Source organism: Odocoileus virginianus, chromosome 7 (genome assembly GCF_023699985.2).
Source record: "Odocoileus virginianus isolate 20LAN1187 ecotype Illinois chromosome 7, Ovbor_1.2, whole genome shotgun sequence".
Classification (NCBI taxonomy): Eukaryota; Metazoa; Chordata; class Mammalia; order Artiodactyla; family Cervidae; genus Odocoileus; species Odocoileus virginianus.
In genome coordinates this window covers 7942848-7968661 of record NC_069680.1, presented here as the reverse complement: position 1 = coordinate 7968661, position 25814 = coordinate 7942848, and the positions used below count along the sequence as shown (strand labels likewise).

The following is a 25814-nucleotide window of genomic DNA, read 5'->3' as shown; positions in this document are numbered from 1 at the left end:
TGTCTTACTATCATTTTTTAAATAATCCATACTGCACACTGCTATGAAACAACACCTTTATCTTAGAAGATAATCATGGGTCTTTTTGTAGCCTTTCCAATCTTTTCCATTGATCTGTTTATTCACACATCTTCACTAAACTATTTGATTACTAAAGCTTTATAATACATTTAAACACCTGGTAAAGGCTAATGCTCCCTTCTCACTCTTCTTTTCCAGAATTTTATGGCTATTGTCACCTGTTTATTCTTCTGGAGGAACCCTAGAACCAGTTTTCAAGTCCCAGGCAACATAACTCACTGAAATTTTTATTGGAAATACTAAATGTGCAGATTAATTTGGACAGATTTATATTTATATCATATTGAGTTTTCTCATCCAGGAACTTGGTGTATTGGTCCATTTTTCAAGTCTTCCTTTATACCCCTCAAAAGAATTCTGTAATGTTTTATATATATAGGTCTTACAGATATTTTGGTAACTTTATTCATAGATATTTTATTACTTTAGTTGCTATTGTGAAAGGGGGGTCTTCCATCATACATTGTAACTGATTCTTTGTAGGAAAGAAAGCCATTGATATCTATATATTTCTTTTATAACCTGCCACCCTGTTGAACTCCTGTTAGTTCTGGCAATTTTTCAGTTCACTTCTTGGATTTTGTGGCAGGAAATCATAACATATGGGGGCCTCGTGCTCCTAACCATTATGTGCAATGCCACTGTCTGATAGGGCACATCAAAAGGAAGTGCTCCCTAAGAAGAAATAACGATGCTAACGAGATCTACAAAATAACCAGAAGAGAGAGCACGATGACTTCTTTAAACATGATTTAAGAATGAAGAATTGGGGTCAATACTTAATGGGGAAATTTTTTCTGCACAGCTTAGAACTACTGCCTGCAAAAATACAGAAATTTTAATATAGGAGTGCTTTTGAAATTCACTAAGCCAATTAAAGCTCAACATTCAGAAAACTAAGATCATGGCATCTGGTCCCATCACTTCATGGGAAATAGATGGGGAAACAGTGGAAAATGTGTCAAACTTTATTTTTGGGGGCTCCAAAATCACTGCAGATGGTGATTTCAGCCATGAAATTAAAAGATGCTTATGGCTTGGAAGGAAAGTTATGACCAACCGAGATAGCATATTAAAAAGCAGAGACATTACTTTGCCAACAAAGGTCCATCTACTCAAGGCTCTGGTTTTTCCAGTGGTCATGTATGGATGTGATAGTTGGACTTTGAAGAAAGCTGAGTGCTGATGAATTGATGCTTTTGAACTGTGGTGTTGGAGAAGACTTGAGACTCCCTTGGACTGCGAGGAGATCTAACCAGTCCATCCTAAAGGGAGTCAGTCCTGGGTGTTCACTGGAAGGACTGATGCTGAAGCTGAAATACTTTGGCCACCTCATGCGAAGAGTTGACTCATTGGAAAAGACCTTGATGCTGGGAGGGATTGGGGGCAGGAGGAGACGGGGACAACAGAGGGTGAGATGGCTGGATGGAATCACCAACTCGATGGACATGAGTTTGAGTAAACTCTGGGAGTTGGTGATGGACAGGGAGGCCTGGCGTGCTGCGATTCATGGGGTCGCAAAGAGTTGGACACAACTGAGCGACTGAACTGACTGACTGAAGCCAATTGCAAAATGTGCTCTACCAGTTCTACCTTTGTGTGTGTGTGTGTGTGTATCTGTCATTGAAGGTACTAGATTGCAGATTCATGCTACACTGTAAGCATCCTGAGGGCAGGAACCTCCATGCATCCAATGCCTAACATAATGCCTGCACACAGTATGGACTCAATTTATTGAATGAGTACATAAGTGGAGAAATGATCAATATCAACTGCAACTGTGCCTCAGTAAAAGATTGTTTCCGATGTCTTAGAAGGAAATATATTGGCACTTCTCAGGGACTTTAGTGACAAATATTTCTAATAATCTTATCTAGAGATCTAGATTTTACTTAACTTTTAGGGAGGCAATGTATACGTTTATGCTTCTGGGTATGTCATCTCAGTCAGTGAGTTATGGCTGAGTTCAGTGAGGTGTTCCTGCCTCACATTTTCTGGGGCACTCAGAATTCAAATCCCAATCCCTCTGTCTCCAAGTCTCTGAGCTATTTCTACCATACCATTTTTAACTAGTATATACCATATTTTTAATTATATTCTTTTCCAGAAGGGGATAGCATTCTCTCATTACTTTTATATGCAGTAATATATCTGGATAATAATAGGTGACATTTAGTAAGCACTTACTACATGCTAGGCACTGTCCTTTCTAGATATTAGCCATTTCATCCCCAAAAGCTAAATGAGAAGGTGGCATCTGAACCGAGGCACATCTGACTTCAGCGTCTGTATCCTTAATGATGTTTCTATACTACCTGGCCTCCTGTGGCACTTAAATTTTCCCTCCACAGGTCAAAGTGATAGTTCGGTAGAATAGGAATTTGCCATATGGTAAGAGGAAAGGAGTTGGAAGCCATTTATTTTTGTCTTGCTGATTCTGGGTACACTATTGTGTCATATACTGCTCATGGGGAATAGTCAGGTTTCATTTCTCCTGTATCTTCTGTGAAAAAGAAAACTGAAGGAAAGATCATGTAGAACCCAGACTTAAGAGTATACGTGCGTGCCAAGTCACTTCAGTAGTGTCTGACTCTTTGTGACCCTATGGACCATAGCCGGCCAGGCTCCTCTGTCCATGGGATTCTCCAGGGAAGAATACTGAAGTGTGTTGCCATTTGCTCGCGCAGGGGATCTTCCCAACCCAGGGATCAAACCAGCATCTCTTATGTCTCCTGCTGTTACTTACTTCATTGACAAATACTGAGCAATACTTTGAGCTCAACATAATCTGTTGAAGAGTTTCTTAAGGTAAGAAAGTTCAAGGTATACAAAATGGTGTCTCCTCCATATTATCTACTTATTAGTTTCAATGTTGTTTCACTGAATTCATTTCTCATGGTTTGTGCTTACACACATGGAGTTGTCAAAAGACATAAGTCATCAATGAAATGCTTATAATCTAATAAAAACAAAACACAAAATAATTCTTGGTTTACCTCTCTCTAGTCCCGAGATCTGATTTTTCAGGGTTTCCTTGTGCTGCTCCACTTCTCCCTTTTGATCTTCAATCTGGTGCAATTTCTTATGGATTTGTTCTCTGATTTTGTTGAGCTTCCCAATGTCCAGGCGCATCTGATGGACTTCTTCTTCTTTGGCCTGAAATTAGTAAGAGAGGATTACCAGGGATACTTTGTCAGTAAAGGATCAGTGATTGATGATGGTAAACTCAGAATCAATAGAAGAACATTCTTTATAGGTCAGTGCAGAATTATTCTGTGGGATTAAATCAAAACACACACTGTGTAGTTTTTGAGAGAAATCGAAAAACTCTAGTCTCTAAATAAAATATATGGTTAAATGAGCTAAAAACAACGAAAAAGACACCTGATGTCTCAAGATACCATTGAATCATTGAATCAAACAATGTAAGAATGCTCAGTTGTATGCATCATAAATGTGTGAAATTTATGTACAAATGTTGTATTGATTACCAACTTTTAGACTCACAAACTGATCTCTCTTGGAGGTTATTAACATGCTGTAAAATATTCAGTCTTTTGGATTCACATTGCCACTGTGGAATAATTACACACAACAGAAAAGCACTCTCCCCTTCCTCAAAGTACATTAGTCTTGTTCTTCAGTAGCTCAGTCATGTCTGACACTTTGCAACCTCATGGACTGCAGCATGCCAGGCTTCCCTGTCCTTCACTATTTCCCAGAGTTTGCTCAAACTCATGTCCATTGAGTCAGTGATGCCATCCAACCATCTCATCCTCCGTCGTCCCCTTCTCCTGCCTTCAATCTTTCCCAGCATCAGGGTATTTTCCAATGAGTCAGCTCTTTGCATCAGGTGAATACTTGGTGAAGTACTGGAGCTTCATCTTCAGTATCAGTCTTTCCAATGAGTATTCAGGGTTGGTTTTCTTTAAGATTGACTGGTATGATCACCTTGCTCTCCAAAGGACTCTTCAGCATCACAGTCTGAAAGCATCAATTCTTCAGCACTCAGCCTTTTTTATTGTCCAGCTCTCACATCCATACATGACTGCTGGAAAAATCATAGCTTTGACTAGATGGACCTTTGTTAGCAAAGTAATGTCTCTGCTTTTTAATACACTGTCTAGGTTTATCATAGCTTTTCTTCCAAGGAGCAAGCATCTTTTAATTTCATGGCTGCAGTCCCCATGTGCAGTGATTTTGGAGCCACAAGAAAATAAAGTCTGTCACTGTTTCCATTGTGTCCCCATCTATTGCCATGAAGTGATGGGACCGTATGTCATGATCTTCATTTTTCGAACATTGAGTTTTAAGCCAGCTTTTTCACTCTCTTCTTCAACCTTCATCAAGAGACTCTAGTTTGTCTTCGCTTTCTGCCATAAGGGTGGTGTCATCTGCATATCTGAGGTTATTGATATTTCTCCTGGCAATCTTGATTCCAGCTTGTGCTTCACTCAGCCTGGCATTTCGTATGATGTAGTCTGCATGTAAGTTAAATAAGCAGAGTGACAATATACAGCCTTGATGTAATCCTTTTCCAATTGGAACCAGTCCATTGTTCCATATCTGGTTCTAACTGTTGCATCTTGACCTGCATACAAGTTTCTCAGGAAGCAGGTAAGATGTCTTTAAGAATTTTCCACAATTTGTTGTGATCCATACACTCAAAGGCTTTAGCATAATCAATGAAACAGAAGTAGACATTTTTCTGTTTTCTGTTTTTTCATTTATTTTTATTAGTTGGAGGCTAATTATGTTTTTCTGGAATTCTTGCACTTTTTCTATGATCCAGTGGATTTTGGCAATATGATTCAGATGGTCATTATATCTACTACTGTAGGCAAAAATCCCTTAGAAGAAATGGAGTAGCCCTTATAGTCAACAAAAGAGTCCAAAATGCAGTACTTGAGTGCAATCTCAAAAACGACAGAATAATCTTGGTTCCTTTCCAAGGCAAACCATTCAACATCACAGGAACCCAAGTCTATAGCCTAACCACCTAACCACTAATGCTGAAAAAGCTGAAGTTGAACAATTATATGAAGACCTACAAGACCTTCTAGAACTAACACCAATAAAAAGATGTCCTTTTCATCATAGGGGACTGGAATGCAAAAGTAGGAAGTCAAGAGATACCTGGAGTAACAGGCAAGTTTGGCCCTGGAGTACAGAAAGAAGCAGGCCAAAGGCTAACAGTTTTGCCAAGAGAATGCACTGGTCATAGCAAACACTCTCTTCCAACAACACAAGACAACTCTACACATGGACATCACCAGATGGTAAATACAAAAATCAGACTGATTATATTCTTTGTAGCCAAAGATGGAGAAGCTCTATACAGTCAGCAAAAATAAGACCAGGAGCTGACTGTGGCTCAGATCATGAACTCCTTACAGCAAAATTCAGACTGAAATTGAAGAAAGTAGGGAAAACCATTAGGCCATTCAGGTATGATCTAAATCAAATCCCTTATGATTGTACAGTGGAAGTGACAAATAGATTCAAGGAATTAGACCTGATAGACAGAGTGCCTGTAGAACTATGAACAGAGGTTTGTAACACAGTACAGGAGGCAGAGATCAAAACCATCCCCAAGAAAAAGAAACGCAAAAAGGCAAAACGGCTGTCTGAGGAGGCCTTACAAATAGCTATGAAAAGAAGAGAAATGAAAGGCAAAGGAGAAAAGGAAAGATACACCCTGAATATAGAATTCCAAAGAACAGCAAGGAGGATAAAAAAGTCTTTTTAAGTGAAAAATTTCAAAGGAATAGAGGAAAACAATAGAATGGGAAAGACTAGAGATCTCTTCAAGAAAATTAGAGATACCAAGGGAATATTTCATGCAAAGATGGACACAATAAATGACAAATGGTATGGGCCTAACAGAAGCAGAAGATATTAAGAAGAGGTGGCAAGAATACACAGAAGAACTACGCAAAAAAGTCTTCACAACCCAGATAATCAACAATAGTATGATACTCACCTAGAACCAGACAGCCTAGAGTGTGAAGTCAAGTGGGCATAAGGAAGCATCACTACAAACAAAGCTAGTGGAGGCAATGGAATTCCAGTTGAGCCATTTCAAATCCTAAAAGATGATGCTGTGAAAGTACTGCACTCAATATGCCAGCAAATTTGGAAAACTCAGCAGTGGCCACAGGACTGGAAAACATCTGTTTTCATTCCAATCCCAAAGAGGGGCAATGCCAAAGAATGTTCAAACTACTACACAATTGCACTCATTCCACATGCTAGCAAAGTAATGCTCAAAATCCTTCAAGCTAGGCTTCAACAGTATGTGAATTGAGAACTTACAAATGTACAAGCTGGATTCAGAAAAGGCAGAGGAACCAGAAATCAAATTGTCAACATCTGTTGGATCACAAAAAAACCAAGAGAATTCCAGAAAAACATCTACTTCTGCAGAGAACGTTAGTCTATGACTGTCCATATGGACAGGAGGACAGGGTGGCATTAATGAGCAAGTCTACACGATATCAAAAGGTATCAGAATGACAATTTTAGCAAAGTAAAGCACCAGATTTTTGTCTCTGGACTTCAAGTTTTATGAATTTTTTTTTAATTTGTCATTCTTAGAAACTAGTTGATTTTCTGAAAATAAAGAGTAGCAATTATCCCCAGTTTTGACAATGAAGAGACAGCACTTAGCTGGTCATATTATGCTCAGATCACTGCTAGAACCAGAATCCCAGGGGTTTAGAATCTCATAACAAAATATTCCATCTTTCAAGGTGCCCCATGCATGTTACCAAAGGAGAGAATTATTGACTTAAGTACTTTTACTTTGATTTCACCTTAGGGGCTAATACATTATTTTGCCTTCAGCGGTCATTTCATTTCTGCTTTAACTTGGAGCATTCTCATAAAGAAGAGTGAATCAAGCCTTTCTGGACTGCTTAAATGTTCCTCAGCCTCAGATCCTGTGGGGTTCAAATTAGTTCATCTAAGATCTCTTTCAATTAAAAAATAAAATGTTCTAATTCAGTAGTTATTAATCTAGACCTGATAGTGATACTTCAGAAAAATTCTGTAAATTTCTAAGACAGCATGCAAAATAATATGTAAGATGTACTAATATTAGTAAGGGTGTGTATGTATGTATGTGTGTGTGCACGCACACACATGCTTTTATCAGATTCCCAAAAGGGGCTGTGACACAAAAACTGTTAAGATTTACTACTCGAATCAATGTATTTTTGTGATTAGTCATTGCTGAGTATTCTAACAATACTAGAATAAGGTTTATGGATTTTTCAGAACTGCTGATAAACATAAAGCCACTCTGCTAAGCATGTAGGCAGACAATATGTATCCAAGTATAAAATGGTTATCCAAACTTAATTTGCAAGCACTCTTCAGCAAAGGGAGGCCATTCTTGAAATTTACACTGGACAGAAGTGAAAATCATGATTCTGCAGTCCTAAGAGTAGACACCAAACAGTAGCAGTCCATCCCCCACCCCTCCCATTCCATGCAAGCAGTGAAATATAATCTGACTTCTTTGTCACTCATATGTGTAACTGGTTTCTTGCTCTGGGCAACTGGTTACTTGCAAGGCTGAACTAGAGAGATGAACATCTGAGCTCGCTTTGGAAAATATCTGCATAATCATATGACCAAGAATCAGCTTTGCAATGTTTTAAGAATGGACGCTATTATATTAAACTGCTTTTGGGCATAAAGCAATCACTGTAGGTTTACACCTGCCTCTGATGGACCAAGGCTAATGCAGGTTATGCAACCAAGGGCTCCCAACAGCAGCGATCAACCCGTATTTATACTAATAGGGAATGAAAAAGAGCGCGCCAAGGAACAGATATGTCACTGAGAGTTTACTTTGAGCTCCAACGCCTTCTGCTGGTTTTCTTGGGATAGCTGCTCACAAACCAAACTGTGCTGTTCGTTCTCTTGCTGAAGTTTAGCATTTCTCATCTGAAACTGCTCCAGCTCCTTTGCGGCTCTCTCATTAAGTATCTGAAAGATGCAGAACAAGCTGGTTAATGCTTTTACAGGGGCTGCATACCCACACAGGAGGCCATGCAGACCTCCTGGGAAAGGCAAGGCAACCACCCATTTTTTCATCTTTGCAGAAATGGTTCTTGCTCCCCAGTGAAAGCACAAATGCACTCAAATACGATGACTGCTGAATGGCTGAGGGAAATGATGCCTTCTAATGAATAACACAGAGAGCATAATTTTTTTTTTTTTTCTGGGAGCCTTGGGAAGTCTTGTTCACAGGTGGTGGATAAATATTTTAATGCCTGTTTGCCATTTGGCAGGCTTCGCATACGCAACAATTGCTATAATCATTGCAAATGAGCTAGAGATTCAAGCAGGCTTTATCGGCTATGGGGCTCAGAAGCTACATCTTCAGAAGCAAATCCTGCATTAACATGCCTATGATATTTTCGTGAACAGAACCTTTCACTAAACATCAACACAAGAGACAATTCTCCTTAATCCAACTTAAGTCAAAACTGTGGAACAGTAGTGGAATGATTTATAACTGCCTGACTTCAGAGTCAGTTTGATTTTCCTCTTCCTTACCTTGACTATCCTGAGAAGATATGGTTTCATAAATACATATTTATAAACACACATATTTTGGGAGGTCATTTCTGTTGGGAAAATACTGGGGAGATGAAGGGATATCAAAAAGGTTAAAGGGGGGAAAAGGGTGAGAAGATAGTTTAGAAAACACTTATTCCAATTAACTTCCATTCAAGCAAAAGTTAAATACAGAAAGAATCCATCCAACTTCCCATCAATAAGGACTAAATAAGCTTTTCCACGGGTCCTGACTATTGTTTTATGGTGACCAAAAACCTCTCAAAGAAAGGTTTTCATAATCAAAGAAAGCCTCATGTTGTTCTCATGGATATTACACATCACATATTATCTACTTGACATCTGGCTTTATGTAAAATTAATAAAGCAACTGATGAATGTGCTCTAATATCTAATTTTTTAAGTAGAAAAATGCTGGATGGCTTGAAAAATAGTTTGGAAACTTCTGAAAAGAACATACTTTCAAGAAATGATTTTTTTCAGTTACATGAATTGGTTCTTTAAGCAATTAGAAAAGACAGATTAGTATTTGTGTTACCTTAAACTGTTACTAGAGAGGAAATGTTAGAAAAGTATCATATTTAGCATGTGTGGTTTTCCAAACTTGAAACTTAAAAATAAGCATGTTAAAAATAAATCATGTTATATTTACAAGCTGGAATGCTCTGTCCAATAGAACTTTCTGCAATGAACTAAATGTTCTCTCTTCTGCGTATCTACTAGTCCCATGTGGCTATGAGCACTTGAACTGGTGGGACTGAAGAACCGAATTTTTTATTTTACTTGATTTTAAATAATTTACATGTAAATAGCCGTATGTGGTTAGCTACCACATTAGACAGTGTGGTTCTATAACTGTGGCAATAACATAAATGAATTTCACAAACACGATATGAGGAGAAAGACATTAGACACCAAAGAGTACGTCCTGTTTGATTTCCTTTCTGTAAAGTACAGAAGCAGGCAAAACTAATGCCTGCTCAGAACTCGGAAGAGAGCTGACCTTTGTACTGGGAGGGGGCACAAAACAAGGAGGCTCCTGCAAAGCTGTTTCTCCCAGGCTGGATACCCGTGTCCAAGATGTGTTCAAGGGCAGAAAATTCATCAAGCTGTACACCTGTGACTTACACACTTTTCTATGTGTTATGTTATACATCAATAAAATGGTAAAAAGAGATTAACCTGTTGGAGTATGGTGGTGGGGGTGGGGGGCGGGCGGGGAGAGGGCAGAGGACAGGGGAGGACGTATCTACCATCAGTGTCATTCAAAGACCAAACACAGTGCTGCGTGTTGTGTTACCAACATCCATCAACATCCATAGAGAAGGGACTTGCTGCTTTCCAGAGGAAATTCAAGCATCACCTCTGGCCAGGCCCCACAGGGCAGCCCTGCCCAGCCCACCTTCTGCTCTTTCAGCTGCTGCTCCAGCCTCTGAAGCTCGTCCTTGCTCTTCTGAACGTACTGCTGCAGTGCCTTGATTTCCGTCTGCCTGCTGTCCATGTCCGTCTGAATCTGCCTGAGCTCCTTCTCTAGTTTTTCTTTCTTCCGGGTCTCCCGTGAAGCTTCATTCTGACGTTGCTGGATTTCTTGTTGGAACTATGGGCACAGAAAGGACAGGCAGGGAAGAGATGAGCCCCTCTCCAGGACGAGTGTCAACAAGCTGAGCTTCTCCCTGTCTTGGATATTTTCAGGGCAGTGATTTTTCAGTAGTATTTCTCCTGTAGGAGTCATCTTTGAACCCCAATGGTCAAACTTTTCAAGAATATTCTGTATTGTTTTTCAGAGCCTCGGCACCAAATGTATACCCTGATGGCGGGAACAAATCCACAAAGAAACGTATAAAGTCCAATTAAATATACAATCCCAGAGTTCTGGGGAGGTCAAACATGGAAAGAATTCATCCAACTCTCCATCAAAACAAAATAAAATGTAGCCAGCTACCCTAAATATGAAAATGTGTTTTCCATGAGTCCTGAATACTGCTAAACACAGTACTGTATAGTTTTATCATGATTGCCAGGTTCTATGAAAAGTCATTATCTTATCTCAGGAGGATTATAACAGGAGGAGTCTCCTGTTATTCTCCAGAAGTTTGCATTTGTGTACTATCTATTTGACCTCTGGCTTTATAGCAAAGTGTATGGAAGGATTCAGCTTGATGGCTTCCTCACAAAGGAGAAAGGCCAGGGGAACTGCTTCCACCATCCCCAGAGGCAGGGCATCCTGGCTGTCACAGGCCCTTCTTGGGCCAGAAATGTAAGCAGTGCCCTGTCTTGGTGACTTCTCAGGCAAAGACTATTGAGGAGAATGACTCAAATTAAAACTGCTCTTGCAAAAACAAACCAGAGAAACAAGCAGAACCATGGATGCCTTATCTGGGGCACAGCGGGGTAAATGAGAGAGAGGAACAAGACGGGAAGGGAGACGGGAAGGACAAAAGCTCCTCTGGAAGGTGATGTTTCTTCATCTTTCTCCCCGTGTTCAGAGCAGACCTGACTGAGGGTCTGCTCCGCCTCTTCCCTGGACCGCTCCATTTCCTGCTGCTGTTCAATGGTCTGAGCTAAGCACTCTCGTAATTTCACCACTTCTGACAACAGCTGGTCTCGCTCCTTTGTCACCTCTTCTTTGAACTTCAGCAAGTCCCGGATACTACGAGAGAAGAACACGGGAGTCAGACTTACCAGCCACAGCCATCTGCTCAGAGCTCCTGTTTATCATCCTCTGAACTCCTTTTCATGGGAAAGACTTCCAGTCAAGGATCAACACTATTCAAGTGTGAAAGAGAGATCTTTATCTCTGACATGGGAGCTATTTGTCAGTTGTTAACTGGAAAAAGAAGACGTTCCACTAATAATATGCATAATATGATTCCTTTTCTTGTTTTTTAAGCAATTACAATCCATGTGTGTGTGCTATAGGCATTTTTATAGAAATCAAGATTAGGCACCAAACTGATAACCAGTTATCTCTGAGGAATGAAGTTTAAAGTGGAAGAGTTGACAGGCTGATTTTTACTTCTGACTTCCCATGTTCCTGTTGTATTTGAATTTGTTACGATAAAACTATAGTTAACAAGAGCTATTGTTAGCTCTTGTAATTAACCCTAAGGAGATGTCAATTTAGGAAATTATTTGCTTAATATATTCACTGGAAAGCTATAACCACAGCTATAAAGTCTAAAATGAAGCAAAAACGTAAGCAAACAATACACATTGTCAGTTTTTTATTCATTCACTCATGAGATTCATTTCTCCCGAAGGGACATACCAAATAAAACATTCCCAAGAACAAAATTTGGCCAATGACTAGTGATGCCAGTTTTGGGAGGATGTGTGCATGCCTGCTAGGTCACTAGAGTTGTGTCCGACTCTGTGCAACGCTATGGACTGTAGCCTGCCAGGTTCCTCTGTTCATGGGATTCTCCAGGTAAGAATACTGGAGTGGACTGCCATGCCCTCCTCCAGGGGATCTTCCCGACCCAGAGATTGAACCAGCATCTCTTATGTCTCCTGCACTAGCAGGCAGGTTCTTTACCACCTAGGAAACCCTTTGGGAGGGTACGTGGTAATATTTGTTGATATAAATTGTAAACCAGTTACCTCAGCATTTCAAAAACAATTACATATGACTTGGCATGACTTTCTTCAGAATTAGCATTTTGAAAGTAGAAAAACTGTGTCTGATAAGACCTCTATAGCAGAATTCATCTAGAACAAGGCAGCTACTTTAGAGCTAAGGAACCAGAGAACTTGCATTTAAGATGCTTGTAGCTGACAGTCATCAAATGACTATTGGAAGCACAGTGACTGGATAATATGTATTGACCACCCTTTGATATGATTGTTTAATAAGGAACCCTCAAAATCACTAACTCTTCTCCAAAAAGACGATCTGGAATTCTAAGGTTACTGCAAAGACAGACCGCTACATCTAAGTACACTGTGGAAGATAAAATGCAAGCTGGATTCTTTCATCAGCCCTCCTACTCATCATGTTCTAATTTTCATTAAAAATCCTCCTAACGAAATCAGCTGCCTCATGTTGCTCTTCAATAGCTACTCTGATTGTATGTGACTTCTTTAACAAGAAAACGGAGTCATTATGAACACCACATCTTCTGTTTATTTTTCCTAGTCCCTCCTGCATTTAGAACCTATCAACATAGGATAAATGTATCTAGAAAGCATAGGAAACCTAGGCAGCAGGTAAACATTGTCAAGGATGCCTAAGGAAGTGCATGCTCATTCCTCGTTCATTAATTAATGCAAGGTTTTGCATGCCCTGCAGAGTGTTAGGTTCATAGAGGGAAGGTCAAGATAGCTTTTTTCCTTCAAGGAGTTTACAGCTTAATGCGCAGAGAAGTGCAAATCATTTAAGTACAACATGATAAGTGCCATCTTTGAGGGAAATATTGGGTCCTACGACAGGGTTCCCACCTGGCTCAGGTGGCAAAGAATCTGCCTGCCCATGCAGGAGCCACAGGAGACATGGATTCAATTCCTGGATCGGGAAGATCCCCTGGAGGAGGAAATGGCAGCCCACTCTAGTATTCTTGCCAGGATAAACCCATGGACAGAGCAGCCTGACAGGCTACAGTCCATGGGGTCACAAAGAGTCAGGCATGACTGAGCACAAGCATGAACTATCGGGTCCTACGGAAAACAGGGAACAGAATGGCTCCTCTGCCTGGTCATTAGGTCTGGGGCTAGGGGCGAGGCTGGAATAGAGAAGCTGATGGTGATAAAGTTAAGATGCTGTTCAAGATGGGTCTTGAAGGATGAATAGTTGTTTACTGTGTGGAGAAGCGAAGAAAAGAGATCCATGGCATGGAAAACAGTATGGCCAAATGCATAGAGACGTGGGCAAGCAAGGTGCTGCTGAGACGTGGGCAAGCATGGTGCTGCTGGATGCAAGTCTAGCAAGGCTGACTGGGGCAGATCTACGAACGGCTTTGTATATTCAAGACTTTGGTCTTCATTACAGTATACTAACACATATATATGGGATTTAGAAAGATGGTAACGATAACCCTATATGCAAAACAGAAAAAGAGACTCAGATGTATAGAACAGACTTGTGGACTCTGGGAGAAGGCGAGGGTGGGATGTTTCAAGAGAACAGCATTGAAACATGTATATTATCTGGGGTGAAACAGATCACCAGCCCAGGTTGGGTGCATGAGACAAGTGCTCGGGCCTGGTGCACTGGGAAGACGTGTTGGCAATAGAAGCATGTAGTAGTACATGTTTGAGAAGCATAAGTCTAGTATGAAAGATGGTAAAGAGGGGAGATGTCTCCTTGAAGGCAGAGAGAACAGTTAGGAGTCTGCTGCCAAATCCTGCAGAGAATGGGGGACCCAGTGGTGATGGGGAGGAGGGGAAGAATGAAGTATGCTTAGAAGACTGAGTCAAAAAGACAAAACTTTAAGGGATGGAGGGGTAACAGGTGTGAAGAGCAAACTGTTTTCTGGCCTAGACCCTGAGGAAGTAGGAAGGATGGTGATACAGCTAGTCATGGGTCAAAGGATGTTTGGGAGGGGCTGGGAATCTGAGTAGAAAGTCAGCCATTTCCATTCCATACAAGTTTCATAGAAATAAACTTAAAATCTTTACTCATTTTCAAACTGTATCGCTGATTTTATAGAGCCAGAAGCTTGATAAAACCACAAATTAGTCCTGAGGGGACTTCCCTGGTGGTCCAATGGCTAAGACTCTGCACTCCCAATGCAGGGAGTCCAGGTTTGATCCCTGGTCAGTGAACTAGTTCCCACATACCACAGCTAAAGAGTTCACATGTTGCAACTAAGACCCAGAGCAGCCAAATAAATAAATAAATGTTTTTAAAAAAGAATATTTTTATTTAAAAAAGAAAAAAATGAAGTTCTTGGGTGTGGAAAAAGGGAGTATTAAAAAGAAAAAGAAAAATGCAGTAATAAACAAGAAACTATCTCTGGGAACCCAACAAGCAAGTGTCTTATGTTCACAAAGAACCAGCAAGCCCCAGGCTGTCTGTTGAAGAAGGGGGCCTGTGCAAAAGTAAAATGACCTACTTGCTATCTTGGTCCATGGAAAGTCCAGACCCTTGCTCGACTAGTTTGGTTAGGTTCACGATTTCCTCTTTCAGGGCAAGAATCGTCTCCTTTGCCTTCTGCTCTTTATCATAGGCTGAATCCACCATCTTCCAGGCCTTTTCAATTTCCTAGATGAGCCACAGGATATCAGTGAGAAAAACCAAACTAGGTTCCAGATGCAACATAAATTGAATATTTAGAATAATAAGTACAATATATAAGTCATTTACAGGAACAGAAGATTATACCTTATACACTATGTATTAAATGTATATTGACTTACTGCATTTCTTGGCATGAGTTAGTCAATATTGAGGAGCTGTTTTAAAGATGGAAACTGGCAAAGGATATTTTCTCTTGTGTAGGTGAATGTAGTTACAGGGTTCACATACTGCAAGAGTTGCTAGAATTAGTGGGATTATTTCTAATAAAGATGTTAAGAGATGTTTACAAAATCTAAAATGAAAGTTTATATGCTTTCCAAGTCCAGATGTCCTATAGAAAAAAAGGAATGGTCTTGGATCCAAGTCCTAAATGTGAAGCTCTTCATAAATTTCATATTAAGAATAAGTTTTGCCCTCAGGCCCTAAATGATGGCAATGCGAACTTTAGAGCCATCTGTAGAAATGAGGCCTTGACTGTCACCTAATTGTACACGACAGCCTTGATAATTCCCATTTCCAGAAACCCAAGCCTAGGCCTTCTCGTTGAATGCTTGTAGGGGAAAAGCAATACTATTTTGAATGCATTGTGGAATACTAACAGAAATACTTAAAAGAGAATCACAGGCTTTAGAGTACATGGATGAAGGACAGTAAATGTTGCAACAGACTTGAGTTTTGCCCTACCACTTAATTTTCTTGCAAAATTTCATCAAGTGGAATATGAGCCCTTTCACACAAATAAGAATCTATATGTTTAAGGCGAAGATATTTTACTTTTTTGTGACAAGGAATAAAATGAGTGGAAGAAAGTATTTAATTAAATAAATTCATCCCATTACATTAGAAAGAGATGATTCTTGGGTAACTGCAGCACATAAATTTAAGTGATTCAAAACAAAATGTTTTGATGGGATATTTTTTTCTGTACTATTTTCAGCAAAACAAAAGAAAGATATTTAAATGAAAATATGATTTATGAAGTTCTGTCTGAGGCAATTTCACCAATTATATTTTAGTCAATTCATGACTTTAATTTCCAGTTTTTTAATTTACACTAAAAAGTGGGAGGGAGTTCTCATCATAAAATGATTTAAAGCCTTCTTATATTGGTATTCCTGCAAAGATTAGAAGAAAATAACAATAGAGAGAGAAAGACACTGAAAAAATTGGGGTACGTTTAACTGTATGATATCAAGGGAATTATCTAAACATTTTGTGATTATTTTTCAGCACTAGGGTTTCAATTATAAAATAAAATATCCTAACCTCTTACCACCCTACAATCTACAAGGAACGTTTGCGTTTCACCTTCAAAACAATGTAACATACTTAAGGATGAAAAAATAAAGTGTAAAATAAAGCCATACTTCCTCAATAACCACTCCTCCAGACTGAATCCCTGTTCTCCCATTATGAGAAACTGGGACAATCATTGCAGAAGCAAAAGGGGGATAAGAGAAAAGATCACAAAAACTACCATATGGAAATTCTCACGGTAATCTCTCCCAAAATATTGGAAAAAATAGGAATATGAAAATATCTTTAACAAGCTATCATCATAAGGTATTTAAATACCTATCTTTCTTCAAACAAGAGATACTGACATTCCTAATATTACACTTACTTATGGCCAAATGCTTTTGCTAACCCAGTATTTCCTAGAACCAAGTCAGTAAGGCTCTACATTATTTTCTACATGGTGAAATTCACTCAAGCAAGCTATTTTCTTCGAAAATGAAAATTTTCATTATTTTTCATAAAATTTCATAAATTTTCAAAATTTTCATTATTCCCTAGGTTTAATGAATACATAAATCATGTAAATTTTTACTTAATAACTCTTTTACTACAGCCCAGAGCTGCCAATATAATGAAAGGATGATGTTTTAAAGATGGGATTTAAAGATGCATTTATGGCAGCTCGCCATGGTTCCTTTTCTAGAAGATGACTGACCTTCTTCAGGGATGCGATGGTGGTCTGATCATCCTGAGAGAGCTTCAGGGCAGTGGCGACCTTAGCAGAATTAACCACGATCTCCGCGTTCAGCTCTCTGCACTTGGCCATCAGACGCTTTTCATTGTCATAAGACTTTTTCATGACGGCATGAAGCTTCTCATATTCAACCTTAAATTTCTCCAAACTTCTGTCCCCTGAGAGTTCATTGAGAACCTCCTGAAAATCCCTTTCGATTTCTTCATATGCAGTTTCCTCCAGCACTAGCTTTTCAGCCTTTTCCTGTTCAAAAAGTCAAAGATGAGAATGAAGATTGCAATATTTACCTCATCACTATTCAGGAATGACTGCTATTACCCATGAATAAGACCTTCGAACAAGCAAAATAAAAGGTACTGATAAGCAGGTGATTTATATGAAGGTCTGCATTATACATGGGCTTCTCCAGTGGTAAAGAATCCACCTGCCAACGAAGGAGACTCAGGAGACACTGGTTTGTCCCCTGGGTCGGGAAGATAACCTGGCGGAGGACATGGAAACCCACTTCAGTATTCTTGTCTGGAGAATCCCATGGATGGAGGAGCCTGGCAGGCTACAGTCCATAGGGTTGCAAAGAGTCGGACACGACTGAATGAGCATAAGCATTCTGCATATATGTATACATAAGCATAAGAATAATAATATTTCTTAATATTTCCTCCCACATAGTGCTAAGGATTAGATTAGATGGGATAATTCACATTAAACACTTAACCAAGTGCCTGGCAAATGGTAGATACTCAAAAATATCAGAGCTATTAATGATTATTCTAAGCCTGCTTCTTACCATCCCCAGGACTGCAGAGGGAAGCCACAGCATGCTGAGGTCAGACATAACATAGATACCATGAAATCACACTTACAATGAAACCTGTCCAGAATGTAGAGCATTTTATTTTAAAATACTCCATCATTTTTACCCCTTCAAAAATTAGCCTAGTTCATCTCCACAACAATTTTGAAATGCCCCCTGGGCAACGATCATGGGCTTTCTCCACATTTGCTTTCCATGATTAGCTGGGCAGCAAATTATTTAAAATAAAAGCATACAGATGTAATTCAAGCAAGTCTGACTTAGATGAGGACCAGGATTTAGTTATATAAGAATTCATATTTCCCTAGTGTTATGGGCAGAATTGTGTACCCTAGAGAAAGGACACAACTGAAGCGACTTAGCAGCAGCAGCAGAGAAAGGTATGCTGAAGTTCTAACCCCCAGTAACTGTGAATGTGACTTTATTTGGAAATAGAGTCATGGCATATACAATTAGGTTGAGGTCATACTGGAGTAGGGTGGGTCCTAATACCATACGACTAGTGTCCTTATTCTTTAAGAAGGGAGGAATTTTTATAATTATGTGGGGTGATCGATGTTAACTAAACTCATTGTGGTAATGACTTCAAACTGTATACATAAATCAAGGGGGCTTCTCTGGTGGCACAGATGGTAAAGAATCTGTCTACAATGTGGGAGACCCAGATTCAACACCTGGGTTAGGAAGATTCCCTGGAGAAGGGAATATCAACCCATTCCAGTATTCTTGGACTTCCCTGGTAGCTCAGGGATAAAGAATCCACCAGTAACGCAGGAGCTACAGGAGACATGGGTTCAATCTCTGGATTGGGAAGTTCCCTTGGAGGAGGGCATAGCAACTCACTCTAGTATTGTTTCCTGGAGAATCCCGTGGAGAGAAGAGTCTGGTGGGCCACAGTCCATGGGATCAAAAAGAGTCAGACACGACTGAAGCGACTTAGCACACACACACACATATATCAAATCATTATGTTATACACCTAAAACTAATACAATGCTACATGTCAATCATATCTCAGTAAAAAAGTGGGGGGGGGGGATCTGGACACAGATATACACATACACACAAGAACCCATGTGACAGATGGAGGCAAAGATTAGACTGATAAAGTTGCATGCCAAGGAAAACTCAGGATGGTTGGCCACCACCAAACGCTAGGAAAAGGCAAAGAAGTATTTTATTCATAGTCTCAGAGGGAGCATGGCTCTGAAGACATCTTGATTTCAGACATTTTAGTCTCCAGAACTGTGAAATAATAAATTTCTGCTGTAAACTACCCAGTTTGTGGTATTATGTTACAGATGCCCTACCCAACGAATACACCTATTTCTTACTACAAATGGCATAATAATAAAAAAAAAAAGAATGAGTATGGTTAACATATTTATTCAGAAAATATTGATTGAACATCTTCGGTATATAAGTTGGAATGAAGAGGCTAGAGGAAATACCAAAGTAAGGAATAAACATCTTTCCCGTAGGAAATGTGTACATTAAGAGCTGATGCAGTATGTATGCGGTATGCAGAAAATAGAAGCATGGAGTTTGATACCTGCCATAAAATGGATTCAAAATTCTATGAGGACCTATAGAAAGATGGAATTGCTCCCAGCAGCAAGAATTAAAGCCAATTTCATAAAGGAAGTGGCATTTGAGCAGGCATAAAAGGGAGATTGGAGTTTTCACAGGTAGAGGTGAAGATAAAGGGCATTCCTGGCCCATGGCAAAACTTGATCAAAGACTCAGGGCCAAGCAGATATCCGTGATTTGAAACTGGTTTAGAAGCTCAAGTTAGCTAAAGAAGTATTATGTGGAGAGAGACAGAGACTAGACAGGGAGCTAGGGACAGACTGGACACCTTGAATAGCATGCTAAGGAATATAGAGCAAATTATTCTGGAAGCCACAGGTAACCACTTAACCTTTTGAGCAAAGAGCTGATAAGTTTCGAAAGGTCTTATTTATGTTTGTAACATTAAGCTTTGATATCTCCACTAAAACAGGCTTTAAAATCAAAACTATTGCTAACACTGTTGATGGGAATGTAAATTGCTACAGTCACTATGGAGAACAGTATGGGGACTTCTTAAAAAAACTACAAATAGAGCTACCCTATGACCCAGCAATCCTACTCCTGGGCATGTATCTGGAGAAAACCATAATTCATTCAAATAGATACATGTATCCCAATGTTCATTGCAGCACTGTTAACAATAGCTAGGATATGGAAGCAACCTAAATGTCCATCAACAGAGAAATGGATAAAGAAGATGTGGTACAAGGTGGGATGGGGGAAGAGAGACTTGGGGAGAAGGGAGACTCAAGAGGGAGAAGATATATGTATACATACATACAGCTATTTCACTTTGTTGTATACCAGAAACTAACACCGCAAAGCAATTAAACTCCAATAATAAAAATTCTAAAAAGATGTGGTACATATATACAATGGAATATTACTCAGCCATAAAAAGAATGATATAATGCCATGTGCAGCAACATGGATGGACCTAGAGACTGCTGTACTGAGTGAAGTCAGTCAGACAGAAAAAGACAAATATCATATGTTATCTCTTATATGTGGAATCTAAAAAAAAGGTACAAATGAACCTATTTATAAAACAGAAATAGAACTACAGATGTTGAAAACAAACATGGTTATCAGGGGGAGAAGATGCAGGGGAGGGATAAATTGGGAGATTAGGATTGACATATACATACTACCATATACAAAATAGATAACTAATAACCCTCTATTGTACAGCACAGGGAACTGTGTTTAGTACACAATGTAATGACCTAAATGGGAAAAGAATCTTAAAAATAGTGGTTATGTGTAAATGTTTACCTGATTCACTCTACTGTAACCCCAAAATAACACAACATTGTAAATCAACTGTATTCCAATAATTTTTTTAACAAAAACCTCTATTGCCACTCAAAGAAATTAACTGACACAATCTCTAATCCCAATAATAAAGTAAAATTCAAATTCACCCTGCAGACTTTGGGTAAGTTGTCTAGTTTACCTTCTGCCCTGACAAACCTGTCTTTTCCAACAAAGAAAAAGTCTTCAAAAACACCTGTACTGTTGATTACACTTCTAAATATGACATGCAAGCAAAACAGAGTCTATATCTTAAAACCAGATATGGAGTCACAAGCATATTTATAGAACATTTTGTATAACATTAGCATTAATACTAACAGTAAACTCAACAGAGGTTTTCTTCCTGACTTAAAAAGCAGATTATTGCAAAGATCACAAGACAGCAATTCCACAAAGAAGAAAAACTCATATTAAGGAATGGTGCTGCTGTTGCTGCTACTGCTGCTAAGTCGCTTCAGTCATGTCCGACTCTGTGTGACCCCATAGACAGCAGCCCACCAGGCTCCTCTGTCCACAAGATTCTCTAGGCAAGAATACTGGAGTGGGTTGCCATTTCCTTCTCCAAGGAATGGTGTGGCTGCTGCTCAATGCTTTCCCCTTGTTGATGCTAAACATGAACACACAACAAACATTTATCCCATCAATGTTCTTTGTTTCCTCCCTGTAAATGGTATTTACCAGACATGGAACAACAGACTGGTTTCAAATTGGGAAGGGAATACATCAAGGCTGTATACTGTCACCCTGCTTATTTAACTTATCTGCAGAGTACATGATGCGAAATACTGGACTGCATGAAGCACAAGCTGGAATCAAGATTGCCAGGAGAAATATCAATAACCTCAGATATGCAGATGACACACCACCCTTATGGCAGAAAGTGAAGAACTAAAGAGCCTCTTGATGAAGGTTAAAGAGGAGAGTGAAAAAGCTGGCTTAAAACTCAACATTCAAAAAACGAAGATCATGGCATCTGGTCCCATCACTTCATGGCAAATAGTTTGAGAAATAATGGAAACAGAGACAGACTTTATTGCTTTGAACTCCAAAAATCACTGCAGGTGGTGAGTGCTGCCATGAAATTAAAAGACACTTGCTCCTTGGAAGAAAAGCTATGACCAACCTAGACAGTATATTAAAAACAGAGACATTACTTTGCCAACAAAGGTCCTTCTAGTCAAAGCTATGGTTCTTCCAGTAGTCATGTATGGATGTGAGAGTTGGACTATAAAGAAAGCTGAGCATCAAAGAATTGATGCTTTTGAACTGTGGTGTTGGAGAAGACTCTTGAGAGTCCCTTGGATTGCAAGGAGATCAAACCAGTCAGTCCTAAAGGAAATCAGTCTTGAATATTCATTGGAAGGACTGATATTGAAACTCCAATACTTTGGCCACCTGATGTGAAGAACTGACTCATTTGAAAAGACCCTGATGCAGGGAAAGATTGAAGGAAGGAGGAGAAGGGGATGACAGAGAATAAGATGGTTGGATGGCATCACCGACTCGATAGACATGAGTTTGAGCAAGCTCCGGGAGTTGGTAACAGATAGGGGAAGCCTGGCATGCTGCAGTCCATGGGGTCACAAAGAGTCGGACACGATTGAGCAACTGAACTGAACTGAACTGAAACAGTATTAACATCAACACTTGATCACTGGCCTAAAGATTTGTTCACAAGAAAGGTTTTCCCTGTGTAGCTGGCAATTAGCACAGGCATGGAAAAATATCAAAGAAGAAAAGTTGTAAAGAAACTTAAAAAAAAAAAAGAAAAGAAACTTTTATGAACAAAAGAAATTTGTTTGTATTGTCATTTTAAAATATATTGCAATTCAAAGCAAAGCAAAAGTAATCTTTTAGCTGTGACCAATAACCAGTTGGTATCTACACTGTTTTAACATATAATGGTATCTATTTGAGAAGCAGGATTTCAACATGAACTGATCAGAAAGGAACTGTGATGTTCCTTGATACAACACTGATTTGGGTGTGTACTATTAGCCAGGCACTGTTCTAGGTGCTGAGAGTAGTGGGGGAAAGGGAAAAGAAGAAAAGAGTTGCAGTGAAAAATGAGGCTGCATGGACATGAAGACTTATGAAAGCAAAAAGTGAAGTTGCTCAGTCGTATCCGACTCTGCGACCCTGTGGACTGTAGGCCTACCAGGCTCCTCTGTCCATGGGATTTTCCAGGCAAGGGTACTGGAGTGGGTTGCCATTTCCTTCTCCAGGGTATAAAAGCAAAGGTGAGGAAAATTTGACTGAGGTCAGGTGAAAAGAAAAATAGATGAAAAAAATGACAGTAGATTATGAAAGGAAAGAGAGACAGGAAAATTATTAGTTTATAGTATTGATATCTGGGGCTTACATAGTGAAAATGAAGAAGAATGAAATAAACCAAGAGGACTACTGGGGGGAGAAAAGGAAATAAAGGAAAAATTAAAGAACTAGAAAGAACAGGAGGAGGAAATGGGAAGAAAAGAGGTATGAATGAGTGTGGGTACTGAAGGTAAGAAATTTGGCCTTGGATGGACAACAAACACATGAAAAAAAGCTCAACATCACTCATTATTAGAGAAATACAAATCTAATACAGTGAGGTATTACCTCACACCAGTCAAAATGGCCATCATCAAGAAATCTACAAACAACAAATGCTGAATAGGATGTGGAGAAAAGGGAACCCTCTCACACTGTTAGTAGGAATGTAAATTGAGAGAGCTACTGTGTAGAACAGTATAGAAATTCCTTAAAAAACTAGGAATAAAACTACCATATGACCCAGCAATCCCATGACTGGGCATATACTCTGGAAAACCATAACTCAAAAAGATCCATGTTCCTCTATGTTCATTGCAGCACTATTTACAATAGCCAGGACATGGAAGCAACCTAGATGTCCATTAACAGATGAATAAAGAAGTTGTGGTACACATATACAATGGAATATTACTCAGCCACAAAAAGGAGCAAATTTGAGTCAATTGAACTGAGGCAGACGAACATAGAGCCTGTTATACAGAGTAAAGTAAGTCAGAAAGAAAAACAAGTATTGTGTATTAACACATAAACATGGAATCTAGAAAAATGGTACTGATGAACCTATTTGCAGGGCAAAAATAGAGACACAGATGTAGAGAATGGACTTAAAGACACAGCAGAGGAAAAGGAGAGGGTGGGACAAATTGAGAGAGTATCAATGCTACATATACACCACCATGTGTAAAACAGACAGCTAGTGGGAAGTTGCCGTATTAACACAGGGAGCTCAGTCCAGTGCTCTGTGACAATAGGGATAGGGGGTGGGAGGGAGGGAGGCTCTAGACGGAGGGGATACATGTATACTTCTGATTGATTCACACTGGTGTACAAAAGAAACCAACAGAACACTGTAAAGCAATTGTCCTCCAATTAAAAGTAAATTTTTTAAAAAAGAAAGACATCTGGCAGGATGGATGAGAGTGATGGAGACTAGAGAGGGAAGCAGACGGAGAGTATGAGAGGGATTGTATGATAAGGAGAGAGAGCTATTGACCGTAAGAAGATGGAATTTGCAAGGGCAGACTAGGTGTGGAGGAGATGGCATGATGAGGGGATGTGAAAGGTGTAAAGGAGACCAAAGAAGGAATTAGAACAGGGGTATGATGGTAGTGAGGGAAGCTGGGACCAGGCCTGGCTTCGTGGGTATATCAACTATTCAGTTGCAGGAGCCTCCTTGCTAAGATGTGCTCCACCCTTGGTTTATTGTTCTGCTCAAACCTGTTAATTTTCTTTTTTTAACATGAAACTCCGCATTTTCATTTTTCCTTGAACCCCACAAACTATGTAACTGATCCTGGCTGGGACTGACCATGCGATGAGAGAGATTGGAAAGGTCTCTGATGGAGTGATGAAGGATTTGAATTAGGGCCATAATGGATGAGGACTGTGACTGGCAAGTGAGGACAGGGATCTGAGGTTGTTCCGGTTATAAATGAAGGTGCTAAGGGACAGGCCGATGGACAGGGGAGCCGGGTGTGCTGCAGTCCATAGGGCCATAAAGAGTCCGGCACGGCTTAGCTACTGAACAACAACAGTGGACAGCAAGGGTCACCAAACAGTTGCAGAAATAACCTCACATCAGTGAGGCTGAAGCTGGAGTGTGCTACAAAGTGGGGGAGTGAAAGGAAGCCATAAGATATTAACACAGTGGTCAGTGACAGCACAGGGCAGTAGTGATGGGCTGAAATGAGTAATGGGTGATCAGTTGATAGGGAATCGTGATGTGACCTGGTCAGTAAACAAGGGTGACACTGGATATTTATGAAGCCTTCTTCCAGGTTTCCCCATTCAGCAAGACATCAATATTTCTGTGTGTATCTCTCCTGTGGTTTCACCTTTCGACTCAAAATCTAGGAGTGGGGGCCTGTCATGTGTGAGGGGGGAACTTATGAAAGTCCATAAGTTTTTGCACCACGCCAAGTTTAACAGGGTGGGATGGCGTGGGGGAGGGTGTCCGCCCAATGGAAGGAGGGGCAAGGAATGATGGACCCAGCGCCAGAGAACCGGAGCGAGGGCGGTAGGGAGTGCGGTTGTGGGTGGGGATAGGATGCTGACTGAGGGACTGTTCGGAATCGGTGGATGTGACACGGGATAGCAGAAGAGAGACGACGGGGAGGGGTCGAAGGAGAGGCGACAGAGAAGGGGGCGCTGACTTCTGACCTCGGCCATCCTGGCGCGCTCTGCGGGTGGCCTCGGAGGCAGCTGTGGAGATCGCGGAAACTGGGCCGCAGGCTGAGAAGGGGGGCCGAAACCCGGCGCTCCGCGCGTCCCCCGGTCTCCTGGCAACCGCCTCGCCCGCTGGGGGCGCTAGCGAAGGTTCGCAAGGGGCGGCGCCTCCGAGGCGGGCGCCTGGGCCGCGCTCCGCGGAGCCGCGGGGGCCTCCTGAATGGGGCGGGACCAGGGCTACGAGCCGCGGAGTCTCGGAGCGGCTGGGAGGAGTCCCGGCGTGTGCGGAAGTGAGCAGTACCCAAGGCCAAGGACGCTCGGGTTGAGACCCGGGATTAGACCCGGGAGCCGGCAATGGAGAACCAAGGGCTGACGCTAAGAAGATGTGGATCAGAGGGTTTGAATGAAGGAAAGCCCGGCAGTCTCCCTCTGCCTTCTGTCACAAAGTGACTCGGTCACGGGAGCAGGAAATATTCTCGGTTCGCGTCAATTCCAGCCCTTGTGAAGCAGCT

At 40.5% G+C, this 25814-nt stretch overlaps 1 protein-coding gene across 6 annotated transcripts in view; it reads right to left on the bottom strand.

Moving 5' to 3' along the window:
- The window catches only part of CFAP58 (cilia and flagella associated protein 58), a 121700-nt gene that overhangs the window by 81368 nt on the left and 14518 nt on the right, over nt 1–25814 (bottom strand). For 5 of the 6 annotated variants that reach the window (XM_070470137.1, XM_070470138.1, XM_070470139.1 and 2 more), the window contains 6 exons: nt 16860–17141; nt 14721–14869; nt 11164–11320; nt 10073–10267; nt 7939–8076; nt 3078–3237 (listed from right to left, as the gene is read on the bottom strand). In XM_070470137.1, coding sequence (XP_070326238.1) covers nt 3078–3237; nt 7939–8076; nt 10073–10267; nt 11164–11320; nt 14721–14869; nt 16860–17141 — 1081 coding nt within the window. Of the gene's footprint in view, nt 1–3077; nt 3238–7938; nt 8077–10072; nt 10268–11163; nt 11321–14720; nt 14870–16859; nt 17142–25296; nt 25404–25814 lie in introns of those variants that run through there. The other variant, XM_070470141.1, reaches the window with a different exon arrangement.